General features: G+C 36.3%; 2 protein-coding genes and 1 pseudogene across 2 annotated transcripts; 1 reads left to right on the top strand and 2 right to left on the bottom strand.

Moving 5' to 3' along the window:
- The first annotated feature begins 449 nt into the window (after positions 1-449).
- On the top strand, positions 450-4,758 carry LOC141690887 (uncharacterized; annotated as a pseudogene).
- Positions 4,759-17,242: 12,484 nt separating this feature from the next.
- LOC141690886 (uncharacterized) lies at positions 17,243-17,842 on the bottom strand. The gene has a single exon (XM_074495642.1). It carries the CDS (start codon positions 17,840-17,842, stop codon positions 17,243-17,245), a length of 600 nt encoding a protein of 199 aa, XP_074351743.1.
- Positions 17,843-18,423: 581 nt separating this feature from the next.
- Positions 18,424-19,580, bottom strand: LOC141690885 (uncharacterized). The gene is made up of 2 exons (XM_074495641.1): positions 19,476-19,580; positions 18,424-18,846 (listed from the first exon to the last, which is right to left on the bottom strand). The coding sequence occupies exons 1-2, from the start codon at positions 19,578-19,580 to the stop codon at positions 18,424-18,426; spliced, it is 528 nt and encodes a 175-aa protein (XP_074351742.1).
- Between the last annotated feature and the right edge of the window lie 464 nt (positions 19,581-20,044).

Here is a 20,044-nt window from a genome sequence, read left to right as displayed (position 1 = left end):
TATAAATACCCCTCTCATGTAATCTTTTAAGATATATGTGATGATTATGTTTTGAGATAAACTATGATTAGTTTTCTTTCTTCTAAACTTCAATTACTGGATTGTTTTGAAGGTTAGATTCAAATTACTTAGTTTCTGGATTGATCTAAGGAATTTGAGATTCAAAGTTCACGTTTCTGGATTGATCGTGTTCATTGAAATATCCTTTTCTTCTTGTTTTTGTTTCTTTGTGGTGCGATCCACATCAATTTGGTATCAAGAGCCAAGGTTTTTTTTCCCTCAATTTCCTAATAGTTGGGAGATCTAGGTTCTGAAAAAAAAATTTACTATTCACGGGTACTGTTCATGGGGTTACTGTTCCCAGGTTACTGTTCACGGGGTTACTGTTCACGGGTTACTGTTCACGTGCACTGTTCATCAGAAGTTTTTTTCCCCTTCGTATTTTTCATATGGCTACCGATGAATTACTCATGAAATTAATTAAAAAATTGGAGGATATAGATGTACGAACGGAAAAGCTTGCTGATTCAACAGAGTCTAGATTGGAAGCGGTTGGTAAACTTTTACTTAAGGTGCAAAACGATAAGACACATGATGAACTTGTTGATTCGGGTGATTCTGTTTCACCTAAAGAGAAAAGCTTTAAAATTGATGACCGTGGGATTAAACTTGATGATTTTACAGGATTAGGCAGCCCAGACGATTTTCTTGAATGGGTTCGACAAGTTGAGAAGATTTCTGATTATAAGCGGTTTGATGATAAGACACGATTTCAAATTGCTACGATCAGACTTACAAAGAATGCAGGATTATGGTTTGAGAACCTAAAGGCAAGAAGATTTAGATCTGGAAAAGAAAAGATCATGACTTGGACAACTTTAAAGAAAAAACTTCGTGCAAGGTATCTTCCGGATGATTACGAACAGGTACAATACTTGAAGCTCACCTCCCTTTCTCAAGATACAATGAGTGTTTCAGAGTATGTTGCTGAATTTGATAGATTATGCTTAATTTGTGACTTGGCGGAAAAAGAAACAATGAAAATTGCAAGGTTTATTCGTGGATTAAAATGACCTATTGCTAAAAAGGTAGAATTACATTCATATAGCTCGTTTAATGATGTTTGCAAGCTAGCTATGAAAATAGAATCTCATCAAGAAGAGGAGAAACTGAAATCTACTTTTAAAGGGTTTGGGTCTGGTACTTCCAAAGGGACTGGACAGTTTAAATCTAATTTTTACGATGACTCTACACAAGCTTCGCTGAAAAGTCAATCACCTGGCTTTACTACACAACCAGAGACTTCTTCATCGGCCGAGAAGAAGGCTGAAAGGCAGAAAGTTTATGTGTCTAAAGAAGAGTTCGATAGTCGACGGAAGTGTTTTAAGTGTCAAGGTAAAGGACATATTGCAAGTGAGTGTCCTTCTAGAAGAACTCTTACTATGAAGCAATACATGGAGTGGGATGCAGAGGAACAGTTCTTACAATTTCTCCCAGAAGTGACTTAAGAGAAATTAGTCAATAATGACGGAGATGAACTTGCTTATGCAGAGAATGATGCTAATTTGCTTGTTGTTCGTAGGATTTTACACACAGAGACTACACCAAATACTGATCAACGAGAAAACTTATTTCACACAAGGTGTAAAGTTGGGGATCGGACTTGCAATATGATTATTGATAGTGGATCATGCACGAACGTTGCATCCATTGACATGGTCAATAAGCTAAATCTTCCAACTCGTGTTCATTAGAAACCATATAAGTTGAATTGGCTTGATGACTCGAAGGGTTTAGACGTGAAAAAGCAAGCCTTGGTGAGTTTTTCGATTGGTAGTTATAAGGATGAGTTATGGTGCGATGTAATTCCTATGAGTGCATGTCATCTTTTACTTGGAAGACCATGGCAGTTTGATAGAAAGGTAATGCATGAAGGTGATACTAATGTTTATTCGGTACAAGTTGGGAGTAAACGTATTAAACTTCAACCTTTATCTCCTAATGAGTATTATGAACATATGCGTGATTCAAAGAAGAAAACTAGCTTATTTTTGTCAGGAAAAGAATTTGAAAAGGAGGCGGCTACAAATGGGGGTATAGTATATGCTTTGTTTATAAAGAAAATAACTCCTAATCAAGGCGATTCAGATCCACTTCTTCATGATTTGCTCGCTGAATTTGGTGATGTTTTTCCAGATGAGTTACCTACTGGTTTACCTCCAGTATGAGGAATCGAGCATGCAATTGATCTTATTCCTGGTGCTCCTTTACCTAATAAACCTGCTTATAGATGTGATCCAGAGGCCTCTAAAGAGCTTCAAAGACAAATTGAAGATTTGATTGAAAAAGGTCTTGTACGCGAGAGTATGAGTCCTTGTGCGGTTCCCGCTTTGCTAGTTCCAAAGAAGGATGGAACATGGAGAATGTGTGTTGATTCTAGAGCGGTGAACAACATTACCATCAAATATCGTTTCCCTATGCCTCGATTAGAAGACATGCTTGATGAGTTGCATGGTGCGACAATTTTCTCTAAGATTGATCTTCGAAGTGGATATCATCAAATGCGGATTCGTGAAGGTGATGAATGGAAAACAACTTTTAAAACTAAACAAGGATTAAATGAGTGGATGGTGATGCCTTTTGGTCTTTGCAATGCCCCTAGCTCCTTTATGCGGCTCATGAATGAGGTTATAGCTATTTCTTCCTGGGTTGTTCCTCAAACCGTGCATGAGGTGCGGAGTTTTCATGGATTGGCTTCTTTTTATAGAAGATTTATCAAAAACTTTTCTTCTATTACGGCTCCTATTACCGAGCTACTCAAAAAGGGTGAGTTTGAATGGTCTAATCAAGCTCAAAAGGCATTCGATGAGATTAAGGAAAAGCTTTGTAATGCTCCAGTTTTAGCCTTACCAGATTTTAATACACTATTCGAGGTTGAGTGTGATGCAAGTGGAGTTGGTATAGGTGCTGTTTTGATTCAAGCAAAAAGACCTATTTCATTTTTTAGTGAAAAGCTGACTGGCGCAAAACACAACTATTCTAATTATGATCGTGAGTTTTATGCTATTGTCCGAGCATTGGATCATTGGTCGCATTATTTGCGTCCCAAACCTTTTGTGCTATATTCTGATCATGAAGCGCTAAAGTTCATTAATGGACAACAAAAGTTGAACTATCGTCATGCTAAATGGGTGGAATTTCTTCAATCTTTCACATTTTCCTCAAAATACAAAGAAGGAAAGTCTAATGTCGTGGCAGATGCTCTTTCAAGGAGGGCATATTTGTTAGCTATGGTTGATGCTCAAATTCTTGGTTTTGAGCTTCTTAAAGGCTTGTATGCATCTGATGTTGATTTTGCACAAGAATTCAGTTCTCCAACTCGGAATTACACCATTCAAGATGGGTTTCTTTTTTAGGGGAATAAGCTTTGTATTCCTCATTGTGGTGTGCGTGAGTTACTTGTTCGTGAAGTACATAGTGGTGTTATTGCCGGCCATTTTGGGGTGCATAAAACTTTGGATTTGTTAAATGAGAGTTTTTTCTGGCCTCGAATGATTCGAGATGTTCAATCAGTGGTTTCTAGATGTGCTACTTGTCAAAAGGCCAAAAGTACATTTTTTAAGGATTTGTATACTCCACTTCCTGTTGCTGAAGTTCCGTGGGATAGTGTAAGTATGGATTTTATCATTGGTTTGCCAAGAACGCAAAAAGGGAAGGATTCTATAATGGTTGTCGTTGATCATTTTTCAAAGATGGCTCACTTTATTCCAATGACTAAGACGGATGATGCACAACATGTTGCTGATCTCTATTTTAAGGAGATTGTTCGTTTGCATGGTATTCCACGAAGCATTGTTTCTGATCGAGATTTAAAGTTTTTGAGTCACTTTTGGAAGTGTTTATGGAGATGGCTTGGAACTAAATTGCTATTTAGCACATCTCATCATCCTCAGACGGATGGCCAAACTGAGGTGACTAACAGGACTTTAGGTACCTTACTTCGTGGATTAGTAGGCAAGACTCAAAAGGATTGGGATATCAAGTTATGTCATGCCGAGTTTGCTTATAATCGATCTCATTCTTCTACTACCTCCCGTTCTCCTTTTGAAGTGGTTTATGGTATTAACCCATTTCTTCCAATTGATTTGCTTCCTTTACACAAAGATGATATTCACACTGATGCCAAGAATCGTTTGGATGTCTTTAAGAAGACCTGCGAGCAAGTAAAAGAGAGGATTGAGGAGATGAATGCACTTTACAAGGCTCGAGCCGACAAGAGATGTAAGCAACCTGTATTCAAACCTGGAGATCTTGTTTGGGTTCATTTACGAAAAGAAAGGTTTCCAAGCAAAAGAAAGAACAAGCTTATGCCAAGGGTAGATGGTCCATTTGAGGTACTTGAAGCTTATGCCAAGGGTAGATGGTCCATTTGAGGTACTTGAAGCTTATGGAGATAGCGCTTACAAGATAGATCTACCAAGTAACTTTGGCGGTGTTAGTGCAACTTTTAATGTGGGTGACCTTTCTCCTTACTTGGATGATGTGAATTTGAGGGCAAATTTTTTTGATGAGGGGGAGAATGATGTGAATATGAAAGGAAATTTGGTTGAGGATCAGCCTATTAATCTGTTGCTCACTACAATGGGGTTTGACAATGACAAGAGACAAATATGGGTCACAAAGCTTACTTGGACAACAAAGCATGATGAAGGAACGGATGAAGCTTTGCCACTCAGCTCAATAACCAGCATGGGCTGACCTATTTTGGCTTATATAATTAATAATTCGACTTTTGGCTTGCAAGTTTTTACCTTTCACTTGAAAGGGTTTTTCTTGCTTTAAGCACTTAAGATTTTATTTTCCTATTTGGATTCTGATTTTATATGTTTTCTATTTGGATTTGGATTTTAAATTTGTTTCCTGAAAGGATTCAGATATTGGCTAATTCAAGCTGATATTGAATTTCTCTTGGAATTCTGTTGGGTTTAGGTTATTGGTTAAGCCTATAAATACCCCTCTCATGTAATCTTTTAAGATATATGTGATGATTATGTTTTAAGATAAACTATGATTAGTTTTCTTTCTTCTAAACTTCAATTACTGGATTGTTTTGAAGGTTAGATTCAAATTACTTAGTTTCTGGATTGATCTAAGGAATTTGAGATTCAAAGTTCACGTTTCCGGATTGATCATGTTCATTGAAATATCCTTTTCTTCTTGTTTTTGTTTCTTTGTGGTGCGATCCACATCAATTTAGTATCAAGAGCCAAGGTTTTTTTTTCTCCAATTTCCTAATAGTTGGGAGATCTAGGTTCTGAAAAAAAAAAATTACTATTCACGGGTACTGTTCACGGGGTTACTGTTCCCAGGTTACTGTTCACGGGGTTACTGTTTATCTAAGATGTACTGAAGTGAATCAGACTTTACTCTTTGTCTGTTTTTAGCTTAATACACACACTAATCACTCCATCTGAATGACGAAAATTTCTGTGGTGGTCTATGTTATTTTAGATAAACAGTCATTGTGTCATTATTGCACAAATTCTGAGGACAAGTTCTAAGTTACACGTTCTGATGATTAAGTTCTGACGTCCATAACTCAGAACTTGTATGAGTATTTACTAAGATGGGCATTCCTTTTTCGAGTGAAGAAATTATGTTCTGATGACTGTTAAGTTCTGGTATAGGTCTAAGTTCTGATTTCTCAGTCTAATCCTTTACTTGGCTTATCTGTGAATAAAATTTGATAACAGTCTCAGTTCGAACTCGAATATGTTGAAGTGGAAGATTAATAGTCACTATGATTAGGATTAATGGTATTTGTACTTGAACAGTCCACTGTTTCTTGTGTCTTGTGCGGTATAGACCATGATTCCTCTTTCCAATGACTGTTATTCTTTTTCAAAGTCTAGGCAGATAAGGTATAATTAATTCTACCTGTCAGCATTAAATATCTTTGCGTCTCTTGGCATTCTCTTGCCTATATAAGCAACCACTTCACATCAGTCTTTCCATCACATTCTTCTCACACACTTATCCTCCTTCTTCTATCAAAAATACAATGGTTCGATACAACATGTTTTTGAACAACCAAACCTTCACAATGGAGCTAAGTTGTGCCGACTGGCAGCAGGAGTGGCATGTAACAGCCATTCCTGAGGAGATCTGGGATTCTGTCCCACAGGAGGTGCTAACTCACCTCCTATTCTTCTATATGGATTACCATCGCCATCTGGAGCGATTGGAGGAGGAAAGGCGGGAAGCTATCCGTCAGCAAGAGCGAATCATACGACTCGCCATCTTGTTCATCGAAGATAGGAAGAGGAAGATGACTTAATCTCGTCTTCTTCCTGTTCTTCTTCATCATCAGCTTTGTCAGGCTTCTTAGCTAGGACTAAAGCTGTTGACGTTAGGATTAGGAGTTTAGGGAAAATCTTGTATACGTATTGATGTAATTTCCATTTCATAAACGTATTGACTTGATATATTAATGAAAATTGTTTTTACTTCAAGATTTTGTCTCTGAGTTATTTTATCTTCTGTTGATAAATCCTGATTGATATTCTGATGACCATTTAAATTTTGTTTTTATTTAAGTTCTGATTCTCTGTCAGCACTTATTCATCGAAATTATCTCGGTCATTTTTAACATGATTTATTTTCAGAATATTAATGTTGCAGTGAAAAATATTTTTAATCAGTGCTAACGGTTTAAATTTTGAATTAAAACTGTTTCCCTTGATTAATGGAACGGTTTTTCCTTGAAACAAGGCAACTGGGTAAGTAATCATTCATGTTTTCTCGAGCCCAGTAACTATCCGTTATTACTGCATGTCTGACAGGTGTCCAACGGTAATATTTTTTTGTATAAGTACACCAGAGAGAAGATTTCTATAATCTTTTTAATTTCTTCATCTTTTATCTCTCTTCTTACTTTTACTCTCCTTCACTTTACTTTTTCCGTTGTTTTCATACAGACATTCTATCAAACACCTATCAGGCATACTTAATTCTCAATTTTTTTCAAATGGCACCAAAGGATTTAATCATTGATGGAGCAAAGTTTGTTCCAAACAACTATGCTGCAATTCTTGATCATACTGAAGCTCCATCTGAATTGCACTTTGTGCAAGATCTTCTTGCACATAGTGAGGTTGGGTACGCCTTAACTCAGCCTGAATTATTTTCAAGTCAACAAGTTCTGAGGTTCTGGAGGACTGGCGTTTTTGATGATGGTGGTAACCGTGGAACTCCCAGTATTATCTTCCAAGTGGGTGATTCATCTTTTGTAGTCACTCCTGGTACAGTACGCAGGGCTTTACATCTTCCAGAGGATTGTACTTTCTCAGTTCCAGAGGACTCAGCCCTTCGGGAGTTAATGGCTGAATTGGGATATGAAAAGAGTCTGACGAAACTTGGACAGTTGAAACGGGCTAATATCAGAAGAGAATGGAGTTTCTTCTTTGATTGCATCACCAAAGCTTTTGGGAACAAATGTTCAAATTTTGATGTTATCCCAATTCTGAGTCAGCACATAGGGTATGCTATTATCCATCAAACTCATTTTGATTTTGCAACTGGAATAATTGGTTTTATAGGGGATAGGATGACAGAGGATCGAGATGTTGTTTATTTTGCTAGATTCTTTCAACTTATTTACACTTACTGTACTGATAAACCTCATTTAGTCAGCACTCAAACCCCACCTTTTAAGGTTGCAAAACGATACTTTAATGACCTGGTAAATGCTGATACTAAGAAGCAAGTGGTTAGACCATTACAGATTCTTAAGTCTGTAAAACAGATCCTGGTAAATTCTGATCCTGATACTTATAGATCTGTTTACTCTGATGTCCAACCACCTCCCACCATCCAAAATCCATCAACCTCAGTTCTTACCTCTCATTCTACTCAACCTACCCTCAGAACTTATCTCAAATCCTATCTCTCCACTTCACAGACTGCTCAACCTTCTTCTTCAGCACCTACTGTGAAGCCTACATCCTCTAAGCCAAAGAGAACAAAGACTGTTCCTCAAACACCTCAAAAGAGGAGGAGATTTACTTTGAGAGATGAATCAGATTCTGAGGAACAGATTCCTTCTTCAGAACCTGTGGTGGTTGAAGCTGAGAAAGCAACTTCTCAGAAGGATTTTCAAATTGGGGGTTCTAGGCTTCTCAAGAGGCTTAGACGTATGATAGTTCCTGAAACTCCCAAGGAATCCAAATCAACAAGGAAGTACAAGAAACAGAGGGCACAAAGGCCGGTTTCAGATGATGAGGAGGAAGCAGCTAAGGAAGGAGATCAGGAATCTCTAATCTCACAAGACAAGGAATTTGCTCCAGTCACTTCTTCTCCATCAACTCCATCTCAGGAAGCTGTATCTTACAAGGCTAACTCACCATCTGTGTCTCTTGTTGATCCAGGCACAAGTGCTGAAATTGATATTCAGAACCTGGTTGTGCCTGCAATACTTTTCTTAGAAGCTCCAACAGCAAATAATCCTTCCACAACACCTGTTACTGATGCTGTTCAAACTCCAGAGTTATCAACAACACCTTCTCTGCATCAAGATGCTGATGATCAGATTTTAGGTGAGCATCAGGATATGGCTGTTGATCAGAACTTAGTATCAGATCAGCAATTAGAGGATGCTGAAGCCTCCATTGCTACTCACACTATTGTCTTATCAGAAGATACCGATTCTTTAAGTTCTGATGCTGCAAATGTTGGAGATACTGGTGAAGCTGCTACAACTGTAGATGCTGATGAAGCAGGTCCTTCAGGACATACTCCTCCACCGACTCTTCCTAAGTCTGAACTGGTAAAGGAGTTTGTTATCAGGGATGCACCAGTGTCTTGGAGTGAAACTCCTGCAGGTCAGGAGTGGACTAAGGAATGGAACTCAGTTTCATGTGTTCCAAATGCTTTACATCTTGCTGAGCACTTGACTAAAGCTGATGAAATGTTAAATTCTGATGATTTTAAAACCCAGCTTAGAGTCACTGCATTGAGTACTAAACATCTACAAGGTCTTCATTCCAATACTCATGCAGAGCTACACAAGATTCAGGAGAACTTTATCAAACAGGAACAAGTTTGGAAAATTGATAAGAAAAAGTTCTTCCAACCTACCATTGACAGGATTGCTTATATTGAGAAAACTCAAGAGAAACAACAAGCTCAGATTGATCAAATTCTGACAAATCAAGCTTCTCAGCAATCGCAACTTACTGAAATCCAGACCTCAGTGGAACTACTTATCTCTCTTTTATTACCTGCTGATGCCAAAAAGGGGGAGAAGGTAATTAAGTCCAAATGCACAACCAACAAGACACTGCAAGGAAAGGATGATGGAAAAGATGACCAAGGAACCTCTGGAATGGGTAGTGGTCATAGTCAAGGTAGAAGGTTTACATCAAGAAAAGCTAGTCACAGAACAAGTTCTGATACTGGGAAAAGAATAAGTTCTGTTGCTGGTAAAAGGATAAGTTCTGATGAACTTCTAGATCTTGATGAGGAAATGTCAAGACAGTTATTTCTTCAAGAAAATCCAGGGATGGACTTGGAAAGTTTAAAGGAAGAAGAAGCCAGACTTAAATCAGAGAAAGTCACATCTAAATCTGAAGCTTCTGGTAAAAAGTTACTTCCAAAACCTAAAGGCATTGTGATCAAAGAAAGGACACATACTGAAGCAACTTTGGCTAGATCACAACCACAGATAGATCCGAGATCCAAGGGTAAAGAAAAGGTTGGTGAACCTATCAAGCCTTATGTACCTCCTGAGGAAGAAGAAATTACTGATGGAAAAGATGATCTTGCTCTGACTACAAGAAAAGTTCTTAAAACAACCTCTGACATGGCTCAAGTTGTTCAGAGTCAAGGAATTGTAAGTTCTGATATTCAGAAGAAGCAAGTAACCTCTGACAGTGCTCAAGTTAACTTGATATCAGAAAATAGATCAAAGACACTCCTACCAGGATTCACTAAAGCAAAATAGACTCAATCTTTGAAGACTACTGCAAGTGGTTTTGAAGCAAGAGTAGTTACTGGAAAGGAAGCTAGAGATAAAACTGGATTGGGAAGTGCTGATGAAAGAAGAGTACACAACACTACCAATGATCCAACTTCCTTGAGTGAACCGGGTATTGGAGCAACTCCTGAGAGATTGAATCAACTGGAATCTGTACAGATGGTTTACCATACCTACTTGAAAGAATACATCATGTTGTATTTCATGACAGATGGTAGGGTTTATCATATAAGACAAAATGCCATTCCTTTGAAGTATTTTAAAGAATTGGAGCATGTACTTTTCTTACTTCAAGTGGATGACAGAATAACAGAAACTGCTGCAAACTACTTAAAAGAACAGATTCAGAGACAGAAAAGGCTTTATTCTGTTAAGTCTGACAGCAGATATGTTCCAAAGTACAGAGATCACAATGGTGATATTGTTGATATGAAGCCTAATATTGCACAGATTAGAACGTATCTTGGTATTAAGGGACTTGAATTCAATCTTGAATCTGACAAAGCTTATGTCATAAGACTAGATCAGGAGTTGAGAAAAGCAAAGATTAATGATCTCAGAGCTGTAATCTTTCAAACTGGTGAAGATACTGCAGAGCTGAAAGGTGTTAAAAGGAGAATGATTGATGAACTAAGATATGCTGAGAAATGTTTGTTGAAGAACTATCTCAGAACAACTCCTGATATCAGAGAGATCAGAAAATGAAGAAGCCAAGTCGAAGATCTACAACTGCTTAAATTCTGATATTTATACAGATTGAAGTTGTTATCAGAAGTTGAAATTGGTAAAAACTTTAAGGACTGTAAGTTGTAGTTATCTAGTCTATTTCTCATGCATTTGTACTTAATGTTTTTGACATCATCAAATATCTGTTAAACTTGTATATTTTGTTAATTTACAAGTTGGGGGAGATTGTTAGATATATTTGATAATGTCATGGCTAATATGTTTTATGTTTAGCTTTCAGATCTTACGTGAACAGGATAAATCAGTACTTAACTGTTGATCAGTACTTATACTGGAAGTCAGGACTTAAGGATATCAGTACTTATATTATCAGGAGATAATCATCAGAAGATAGATATCAGAACTTAAGTGCTGAAGGACAATCAGATAAGGACAGTAGCTGATTAAAGGAAAGAAGATCAAGATAAACATAAGAAGAGATATGCATGAAGAAGGAATTCCGTGAAGAATGGAATACTTGGAAGAAAAGATATCTGATTGATATATTTTAGGAAGCAGAATTATATTCCATATCAATTAGCGATTATCTTGTAACTGTGTAGTATATAAACACAGACATAGGGTTTACACTATAAGTGTTATCATTATTAGAAAAGATTATTCATTGTAACCCTAGCAGCTCTCGTGATATTTGTTCATCACTGAGAGGTAACAATTCCATACTGTAACAGAGTTTATTGTTTCAATAAAGTTTGTTTTCTGTTACTTAAGATCTTAAAGTTCGATTTGAGTGTACTATACACTGTATTCACCCCCTCTACAGTGTGTGTGTGACCTAACATAATATACTCGGGAACATCGACTCCCAGTTTAGAAAATGTTCACCTTTGGGTCCCCTATACTAAGGGTATACGCAACTACTGCTTATCTCTAGCATAGGTATTATGCAACTTATAAGCTTTTGAATCAACAATTAGATATCAAGATTACAAAACAGGTATGCATATAAATATCATATCACATGTTCCAATATATCGCAAGACTTTGCTAATAATAATTATGCACTTATCACAAGATAATGCATATACATATATACATCACAACAACAGTATAACAGGTAGAAAACTTGCCTGAGTGTTCCCGGTTAGACTTAAGCTTAGAGTGGGTCCAATAACCTATGAACAACAACATAAGTCGTAATTAAACCACGGTCGCTTAAGAAACTAGACTTTAACCAATTGAACCCTAACGTTTGCTTATGGTCACTTCTACGCTTAACGAATCACATAAGTCGTTCGAGTACCCTTCGCTCCACCATTTTTAATAAATTAACCATTAAGAATTTTAAGGAGATTCTTTCGCAAGTACCCTACCAACTGCCTAATCCACTTTACATAATTGTTTCATACTCTAATTAGTCATTTAAGGGCTTTAACCAAGGTCTCAAAGTAAAGTGAGGGGTAAAGGTTCGTTCGTGAAACGCCGTTACTTAAAACGGTCGTTTCTCCTAAACCGTAAATCGGATCTAAGCGAACCACATACCAAAACGAAGCTTACGACATGATTTAGCTAAACATTGCAAATTTAAAGATTGTTCAGTGAGTTATCTGGTCCGAGATTCATGTACAACAGTCTAAGGAAAATGGGCATTACGACAGCTATATTTACGAGTTTTCCAAGTTTCTCACTACACCAAAACCTCACCAAACAACCCATAATTATTAACACATCAAAACCTCAACTACATAATACTATACCAGTCCTTATTCTCTAGATTCTTCATCTCAACCAACCACAATCAAGTTCTATTAACTATAACAAGATTCATTCACCAAATCACTCCAATTTCAAATCAAACTACTAATAATCAAAGATCATGCTTCTCATTTTGTAAACCAACCATCAAACTCACTAATAGTAAAAGTAAAGGCTATGGTTTGAAGTTTATACCTTCCTTGGTAGGTGTTAAGTTGCTAGGAAGCCTTAGAGAGCCTCCTACAAGCTTGATCTTTCCAAAGAAATCAAGAACACAAAGTTAGGCTTTGAAATTTCTAAAAGTACGATTGAAAGAACTGTAAAGATGAGGGTCTTAACATGCTTATTTGGACGATACTTGTGAACAAGAGTTGTAGGCCATCTCAATACCTTTCCAACGAGCTATAGAACACAACATTTGAGTGAGTATTGAAGGAGATATGACAATTTCAAGTTGCTGGATTTGTTTTGGCCGAGAGCTTCTCTTCATGGGAGCAAAGTCAAATTTTTAATTTTTGTGTTATGATATTTTGCTTGGTTGATTTCCTTTTTGGCTTGGAAAATTTTGATCTTCTACCATGATAACTTTTCCATGGCCAAGAATCAACCAACAACACACTTCTTTTTGTCATGCTTATGTCACCATGCTTGTGTCACCTTTTTAACACATGTCCTTTCCTTGTGGTTTGATGATGTCACAATCATTGGCTTCTTGTACAAGCTTGTCTCTTGGTCGCTTATTTATTTTATGGTTCGCTTAACTTTCGTTCTCGTTCGTCGTTTGAGGGATCATATCTGGGATCTTATTACTTGGGTTCCCCTAAACCTTTCTCAATATTTTATATTCCTTTTATGATCCTCTCTTATAATTCTTGAATTTAAATCCTTTTAATCATGTTATCTTATACCCATTTATTTCGGTATCTGGTGGATTTTCGGGAAAAATCAAAGTGTCCGGATTCGAATTCTAACGACCTTTACATACACTCATTTACTTTATGGAATACTAATATGATCTTCGAATTTCCATAAAAGTATTTCTATATAGCGTGGTCTGATAATTTTCCTTAATCAGCATCATCAGCAAAAGTTACTATTTATCCGTGTTTCAAAATTCCAAAAATTGGGGTTATTACACTCTGCAATTATAAAACATCAAATAATATAGTTATATTTGTGTATTAGTCTTTATATAAAAAGAATTCATTCTTATCAGACAATTATAATTTACCTTTCATCTGTAAGCATAAATCTAACAACATCTCCTGGTCCATATTTGGTAGATATTCGATTAACTTTCTCATATTCATCAATTACTCCGATTAGATCTACAATTGTATGATTCAGAATGTTAAGAATTGTAAATGTTTCTCTATATGTATTGTTAACATAGAATATATAAAATTCGCACAATGCTTGAAATTACAAAAAGTAGATAAAAATATCATACCAGCGGCAAACTCAGGATTCTCATTCTCTCCCAAATGCTTCGTTTCTTCCTCTAGGTCACCCAAATCCATGAATTCAAACTTATAACATGGAATCATACCATCATCCTCAACACGTTGAATAATAGTGGAGCCCAATAGCCTTATACATAAATTAGTTGACACAGGCTTGAGCTTGCCAACAGTATCCCTTACAGTAAAGTTTTCAAATCACCCTCAACCACATCTTTTCCAATCGCCTTCCAATTGTCAGGAAACATGTAGGCGTGAACATGAGAATTCTGTTTTGTTACAATGAGAAATAAGGTTAATACGTATAATATAAAATATACTGCATATATAGTTTATGTGCGATAAGTACATGGAAATTTAGTTTCAAAGAAAGATTAATAAGAATTATATACATCATCATCCAGAAGAATGAGATTTTAGCCTCTAATGGAACCGATTTCAGGTGATATAGTCTCCCAAATTCGTGTCACTCTAACTTTCAGTCGCCATGTAGTTCTGTTCTTTTGGAGTTTTCGGATATGATCAAACAAAAGACTCTCCCTGACTCGTGGTGAGTAAGAAAATGACTTGTGAAGATGAGTGTTATTTTGACAGATTGATTATAGTATATATTTAAGGTAGAAGAATTCTGTTATGTGATTGAAATTAATTTTGCATAGCTGACTTGATTATGGAGAGTGATTGAAGCAGTCTAAAAAACAGTACATTAAAATTTCAGTGAAAGACTTATCTATTAAAAAATATTTATCCTGATTGATATAATGTTTAAAATAAAAAATACATCAACTAATAGCTAAATAAAATCAAGGCTAACAAAATTAGGCATTTCAATATAATATCATATCATAATAATGTGAAAAAATATTCTCTTCAGATCTTTCGTCATAGGTAATAAGTAATATATCATGGTCGCTTCTATTCTTCAAAAATGATTCAATTTTATATTGATGATATGAAATTTAATAATTGTTACTAATAAAGATAAAAATTGTTTAAGATCGTAACAAATAAATCACTTTGCCATAATTTTAGGTAATATAGTTGAAGACTCAAAGTTGTTTTGATGAGTAAATATTATACATTCGATTAACTTGTAGTTATCATAAAGCAACATGGATTCTGTATAGTGTTTACAAATAAGTTATTGGCATGTCCAACGAAGGAAAACTACGAATCAAACGAACTGGTAATGTTTTCTGCATTTGTCGCTATGTAGTTTCTAGAGCTTGACATCTTTGAATCTATTTGGTAGGTTATTTGCTGCTGAACGAAAATGGAGAAGGAGTATATTCAAGTGTAAAAATATTCTTAACAAATGGATCCACTTTTGTGTTGGGATTTGACAAAGAAAGAAACGTGTTGTGTGGATTTAAAAGCTTGTTAACAGCTGAGGAATTACAAATTGGAAATTGGATGTTATTTGAACGTTTTTCAGAAGATTGTTTCTATCTCTACGTAGTAAACCTTGGAAAATGTTTAGTTTTCAATTCGACGGCTATTGAACTTGTTGATTCAATGTTGAAAGATCAAGGTACGTTCCACTGTATTTTAATAGTTTATTTTGGGTACCATTTTACTACGTAAATTCCACTGGATTCCAAAAGGTTGGGCATTCCTAATGTAGGATGGTGTTCAATCAAGGGTGTTGCAAAACTTGTGTGTGATGTTGATTGTTCAAGAAAGTTGATAGATATTGTAAGTTTCTTTATATATTTTATTATTGCACGACTTCGATAAAAATATCATGACAATATTGTTTGTAATTTGTAGCGTCCACCGCATTACTTCATGGAGAAATATGCTCATAGGATTCCTTATAAGATATTTATAGTATTGAACAATGGTCAGGCCTTCGAGGGACATTTTTGTGAGAAGGATGGCAATTGCATGGACTTTGTGGTGTTATACACTTTATAAGCCTTGGCAAAGAAACTCGATTGGTTTTCACATATGATGGAGATTTTATGTTCTATGTATCGGCATTTGGTATAAACGGAACCGAAAAGTCACTGCTTAATACCGGAATTGAAAATCCGGGTAGAGGCTACTTAAATAATATAAAATATGTGATATACATAGCCTCCTATGATACTTAATCTGGCTAATGGTGATTATTTTTATTTTCACATTCAGGATACAAAACATCCATTGAATTGGATTTTGAGATTGATATCAAAGAGTGTCACACAATCAAAAAGTTATATGGAGTTGTATGTATATCTTACTCTAATAACTCTCCGACTATGACATGTATTATTTGTTGTGCCGTGTGCGGTTTAAAATATGTATATCATATGCAATATGTTAAATCAAATCATCGGCACCTGACTGATCACTGGAGAAATGCATCACAATTAGTTCTTTATCACGAAGAATCAACGTGGCAAATGAAAGTGAAGAAAAGGAGAAAAAGAATCACTCTTACGGATGGGTGGCCAGAATTCTGCATGGAAATGAAACTTGTGACCGGTGATTCTTGTTTTTTCTTAATGCGAGAATGTTACTTGGAATTTGATGTTGAAATCCTCAGAAAAGTTGAGGTCAATACATGAATTTGTAACTTGAGCATAATGAATTTCTTTTCTGAAATAACAAAGTTCTAAATCTGCTTTAATGGAATTGTTCATTACAAATGCATTTTATGGATACCAAAGTTTAACACTGCAGAGTTGACAATAAAATTGAAATATCTCTAAATCCAATCTGATTCAAAAATACTTGAATTGTAAAGAAGCATTATGTTGGGAAATAAAAATATATTTTTAACAACTCTAAAGACAGTGGCAAAATGTTGATATGAAAATGATGCAGCTTTCTAATAAAACAACATAATAGTGAAACATGACAAACTGTCATGTACAACTAATTCAACATTTTTAGAACCAACAATAATATTTAATGACAATTAAAACAGAATAATAGTAAGATAAAACTGCAGCTACATCATATCGAGCTCACACATGTTACATAATATGAAAATTTGATAAGAAAATACAATTTACTTATTTTTTTGCCAGAGAAATAGATACTTCGTTAATTCAGATCATTCTCAAGTACATGAATAATTTCTGGAGAGACATCATTTGCCTTCCATATGCAGTCAGCTACAGAATAACTACAGCTTACAAATGCATGAGCTAAGCTATTCGCGGATCGCTTTACAAACTTAAGGACTACGCCTTTGTCTTTGACTTTCATCAAAAGGTTCCTGCACTCCTGAACTATGACTCCAAAGTATGATGACATTGTTGCACTACCTCTGATATCTTGGATTAGCTACAAGGCAGTCTGTTTCCACCACTACCCTCTACATCTGCCTTTCTTTGATCCAACTCAAAGCCTCCCTTATGCCCATGGCTTCAGCACGTTCTGGAGTGGTTCTTCCTTCTTTACAACTGGACCGAGCTTCCAACAACTCTCCCTTATAGTTTCTTGCAGCAAACGCATAGGTGTATTGATTAGAAGAGTCATAAACCGCAGCATCAGTATTTATCTTAGTCGTATTTTCAGTTGGAGGAGTCCATAGCTCATCACCGTCGTCTGAGTTTAGCAATTCCCAAGATCGATCGAGAAATTTGTCTTGAGCTTCTTTCCATTGACTAAGAGCCACTCTAGTTGAATGTACGGCTTCTGCTACTTCCATGCACTTTTGATTCCACATTAAATCATTTCTACACTTCCAAATCGTCCAGCATAGCATAACACCCATTTGACGTTCATCACTACTCCACACATTGTAATCATTTAAAGCCCAATCTGAGAAAGATACCTGAGTAGTATTGTCATTTCGAGTACCAACCATTCCCCAGCAAGATTTTGCGAATGAGCATTCTAGCAACAAGTAGTTCACAGTTTCCACCTCACTGTTGCAGAGAGCACATACCACATTAACATTAACATGTTTCATTCTAAGCATGTCCCTCGTTGGAAGACACCCCGTACTAGCACGCCACATAAAATTTTTGATTTTTGGAGGGACTAGTAAATTCCAAAACCTTTTCCAGAACCTAGTATTACCAATTTGGTTGGGCAGGTGCTTTGATTCTTGAAACAAAATATATGCTGTTTTAACTGAGTAGTTCCCACACTTCTATTTTCTCCAATACCAGCTGTCTATATTCCCATTTGATAGCGGAGTAGCAAGAATAAGATTTGTATCTCATTCTGTAAAAATATGTTTAATCAAGTATGCATCCCACTATCTTTCATTAGGGACCATCAAAGCTGATACTGTTTGGCCTTTAATAGACTCACTTTCAGTCATTACAAACGGATTTTCAGTGCTCGGTAACCACGATTCGTTCTTAATTTGCACTGATCTGCCATCACCCACTCTTCGTCCCAGACCCTGTCTTAAAAGATGCTGAGCTGCTAAAAGGCTATGCCAAACGAAACTTGGATTTGCACCTAATTTAGCACCCAGAAAACTCTCATTTGGGAAGTATTTTGCTTTGAATATTCGAGCCACTAGTGAGTTTGGACTTGTGACTAAACGCCAATCTTGCTTCCCCAGTAAAACTCATGGATGTTTCGATACCCAAGACCTCCAAACAATTTTGAAATACACATACGCTCCCAACTCATCCAATGAATGCTTTTTTCTTTCTTCCCTGATTTCCACCAATACTTGCACATCATCTGCTCCATGTCTTTAAACATCTGAAGCGGGAGTAAGAAGACCGACATTGCATAAGTAGGAATTGACTGTGCTACTGTCTTGAGTAAAACTTCTTTACCACCCCTGTTTAGAAGACTACCATCCCAGTTCTGAATTATGTTGCTAACTCGGTCTTTCAAATATCCTAGGAATGCCGTTTTATTTCTATTCATACAATTTGGAAGTCCGAGGTATTTAGTATTGGAGTCAGCTTCGCGAAAACCAAAAATTTCAATCACTACATCCTTGATCTCCTGCTTTACATTTCGACTAAAAAAACACTAGATTTTCTTGTGTTTATTTTCTGTCCAGATGCTTGTTCGAAAATAGCTAGAATCTCCATTACTTGTGTAGCTTCTTCTTTAGTGGCATGATAGTATATATAACTATCGTCCACGAAAAACATGTGGGACACTGAAGGAGCACCCCTGGCTACTCTGATTCCTTTGATCAGACCTCATCATTCATAAGACTTGATAAGAGCTGATAAGCCCTCCATACAGAGTAGAAACAGATAAGAGGAGAGAGGGTCACCTTGACGCAGACCCCTCTGAGGAATTATGTTTCCAAATTCTTTACCCGAGTGAGCTATCTTATACCGAGATGTAGTCACACATTGCATGAAAAGATCAGTAATTGAGTCAGCAAAACCCAATTTAAGAAGCATAGCTCTAATATAACTCTACTCCACCCTATCATAGGCTTTGCTCATATTGAGCTTCAAAGCCATCCATCATTTCTTGCCTCTTGTTTTACGCTTCTTATAGTGAATAATTTCAAAAGAAATCAGAATATTATCTGAGATTAAACGGCCTGGAATGAAGGCACTCTGCTCTTCAGAAATAATTAAATTAATTACTTCTTTTAAATGATTAGCAAGTACCTTTGATAAAATCTTGTACCTGACATTGCAGAGAGATATTGGCCTAAGATCTACCATGTACTGAGGATTTTTCTTCTTCGGGACTAGGACAATATTGGTATCCATATACTACTCTCCTAGATTACCTGTATCAAAGAAAGCCCTGACCATTCGAATCACATCACCTCCAACTATTTGCCAATATTTGTGGTAGAAACCCGGACTCATTCTATCAGGTCCCAGGGATTTATCAGAGTGCATATGGAAGATTGCTTGTCTTACCTCTTGGTCCTCAATATATTTCAGCATAGCTTCATTCTACTCGACTGTGATTTTCCTATCAATACAGCTGATAACTGGATTCCAGTTCGACTCCGATTAAGCAAACAAACTATTAAAATATTTTATCATTAACTCCTGCAAACCTCCTTCCCAATCCACCTGATCTCCTTCTTCATTCAACATGAACTTTAGTTGATTATTCTTTCTTCGGGCTCGAGCAATGGCGTGAAAATTTTTGATATTCTTGTCTCCTTCCCTTAGCCACAACTGCTTCGAACTCTGTTTCCAGAAAATCTCTTATTGAGTAA

Source organism: Apium graveolens, chromosome 10, assembly GCF_009905375.1.
Source record: "Apium graveolens cultivar Ventura chromosome 10, ASM990537v1, whole genome shotgun sequence".
NCBI lineage: Eukaryota > Viridiplantae > Streptophyta > Magnoliopsida > Apiales > Apiaceae > Apium > Apium graveolens.
This window is presented reverse-complemented; position numbering and strand designations above follow the sequence as displayed.

Bases quoted from the DNA above. Each gene is read 5' to 3' on its own strand.
- LOC141690886 (XM_074495642.1), bottom strand. From the start codon at position 17,842: ATGAAACATGTTAATGTTAATGTGGTATGTGCTCTCTGCAACAGTGAG.
- LOC141690885 (XM_074495641.1), bottom strand. From the start codon at position 19,580: ATGGATACCAATATTGTCCTAGTCCCGAAGAAGAAAAATCCTCAGTAC. The intron at 18,847-19,475 runs GTACTTGCTAAT...AATGTAAAGCAG, and splicing joins GGTACAAGATTTTATCAAAG to GAGATCAAGGATGTAGTGAT.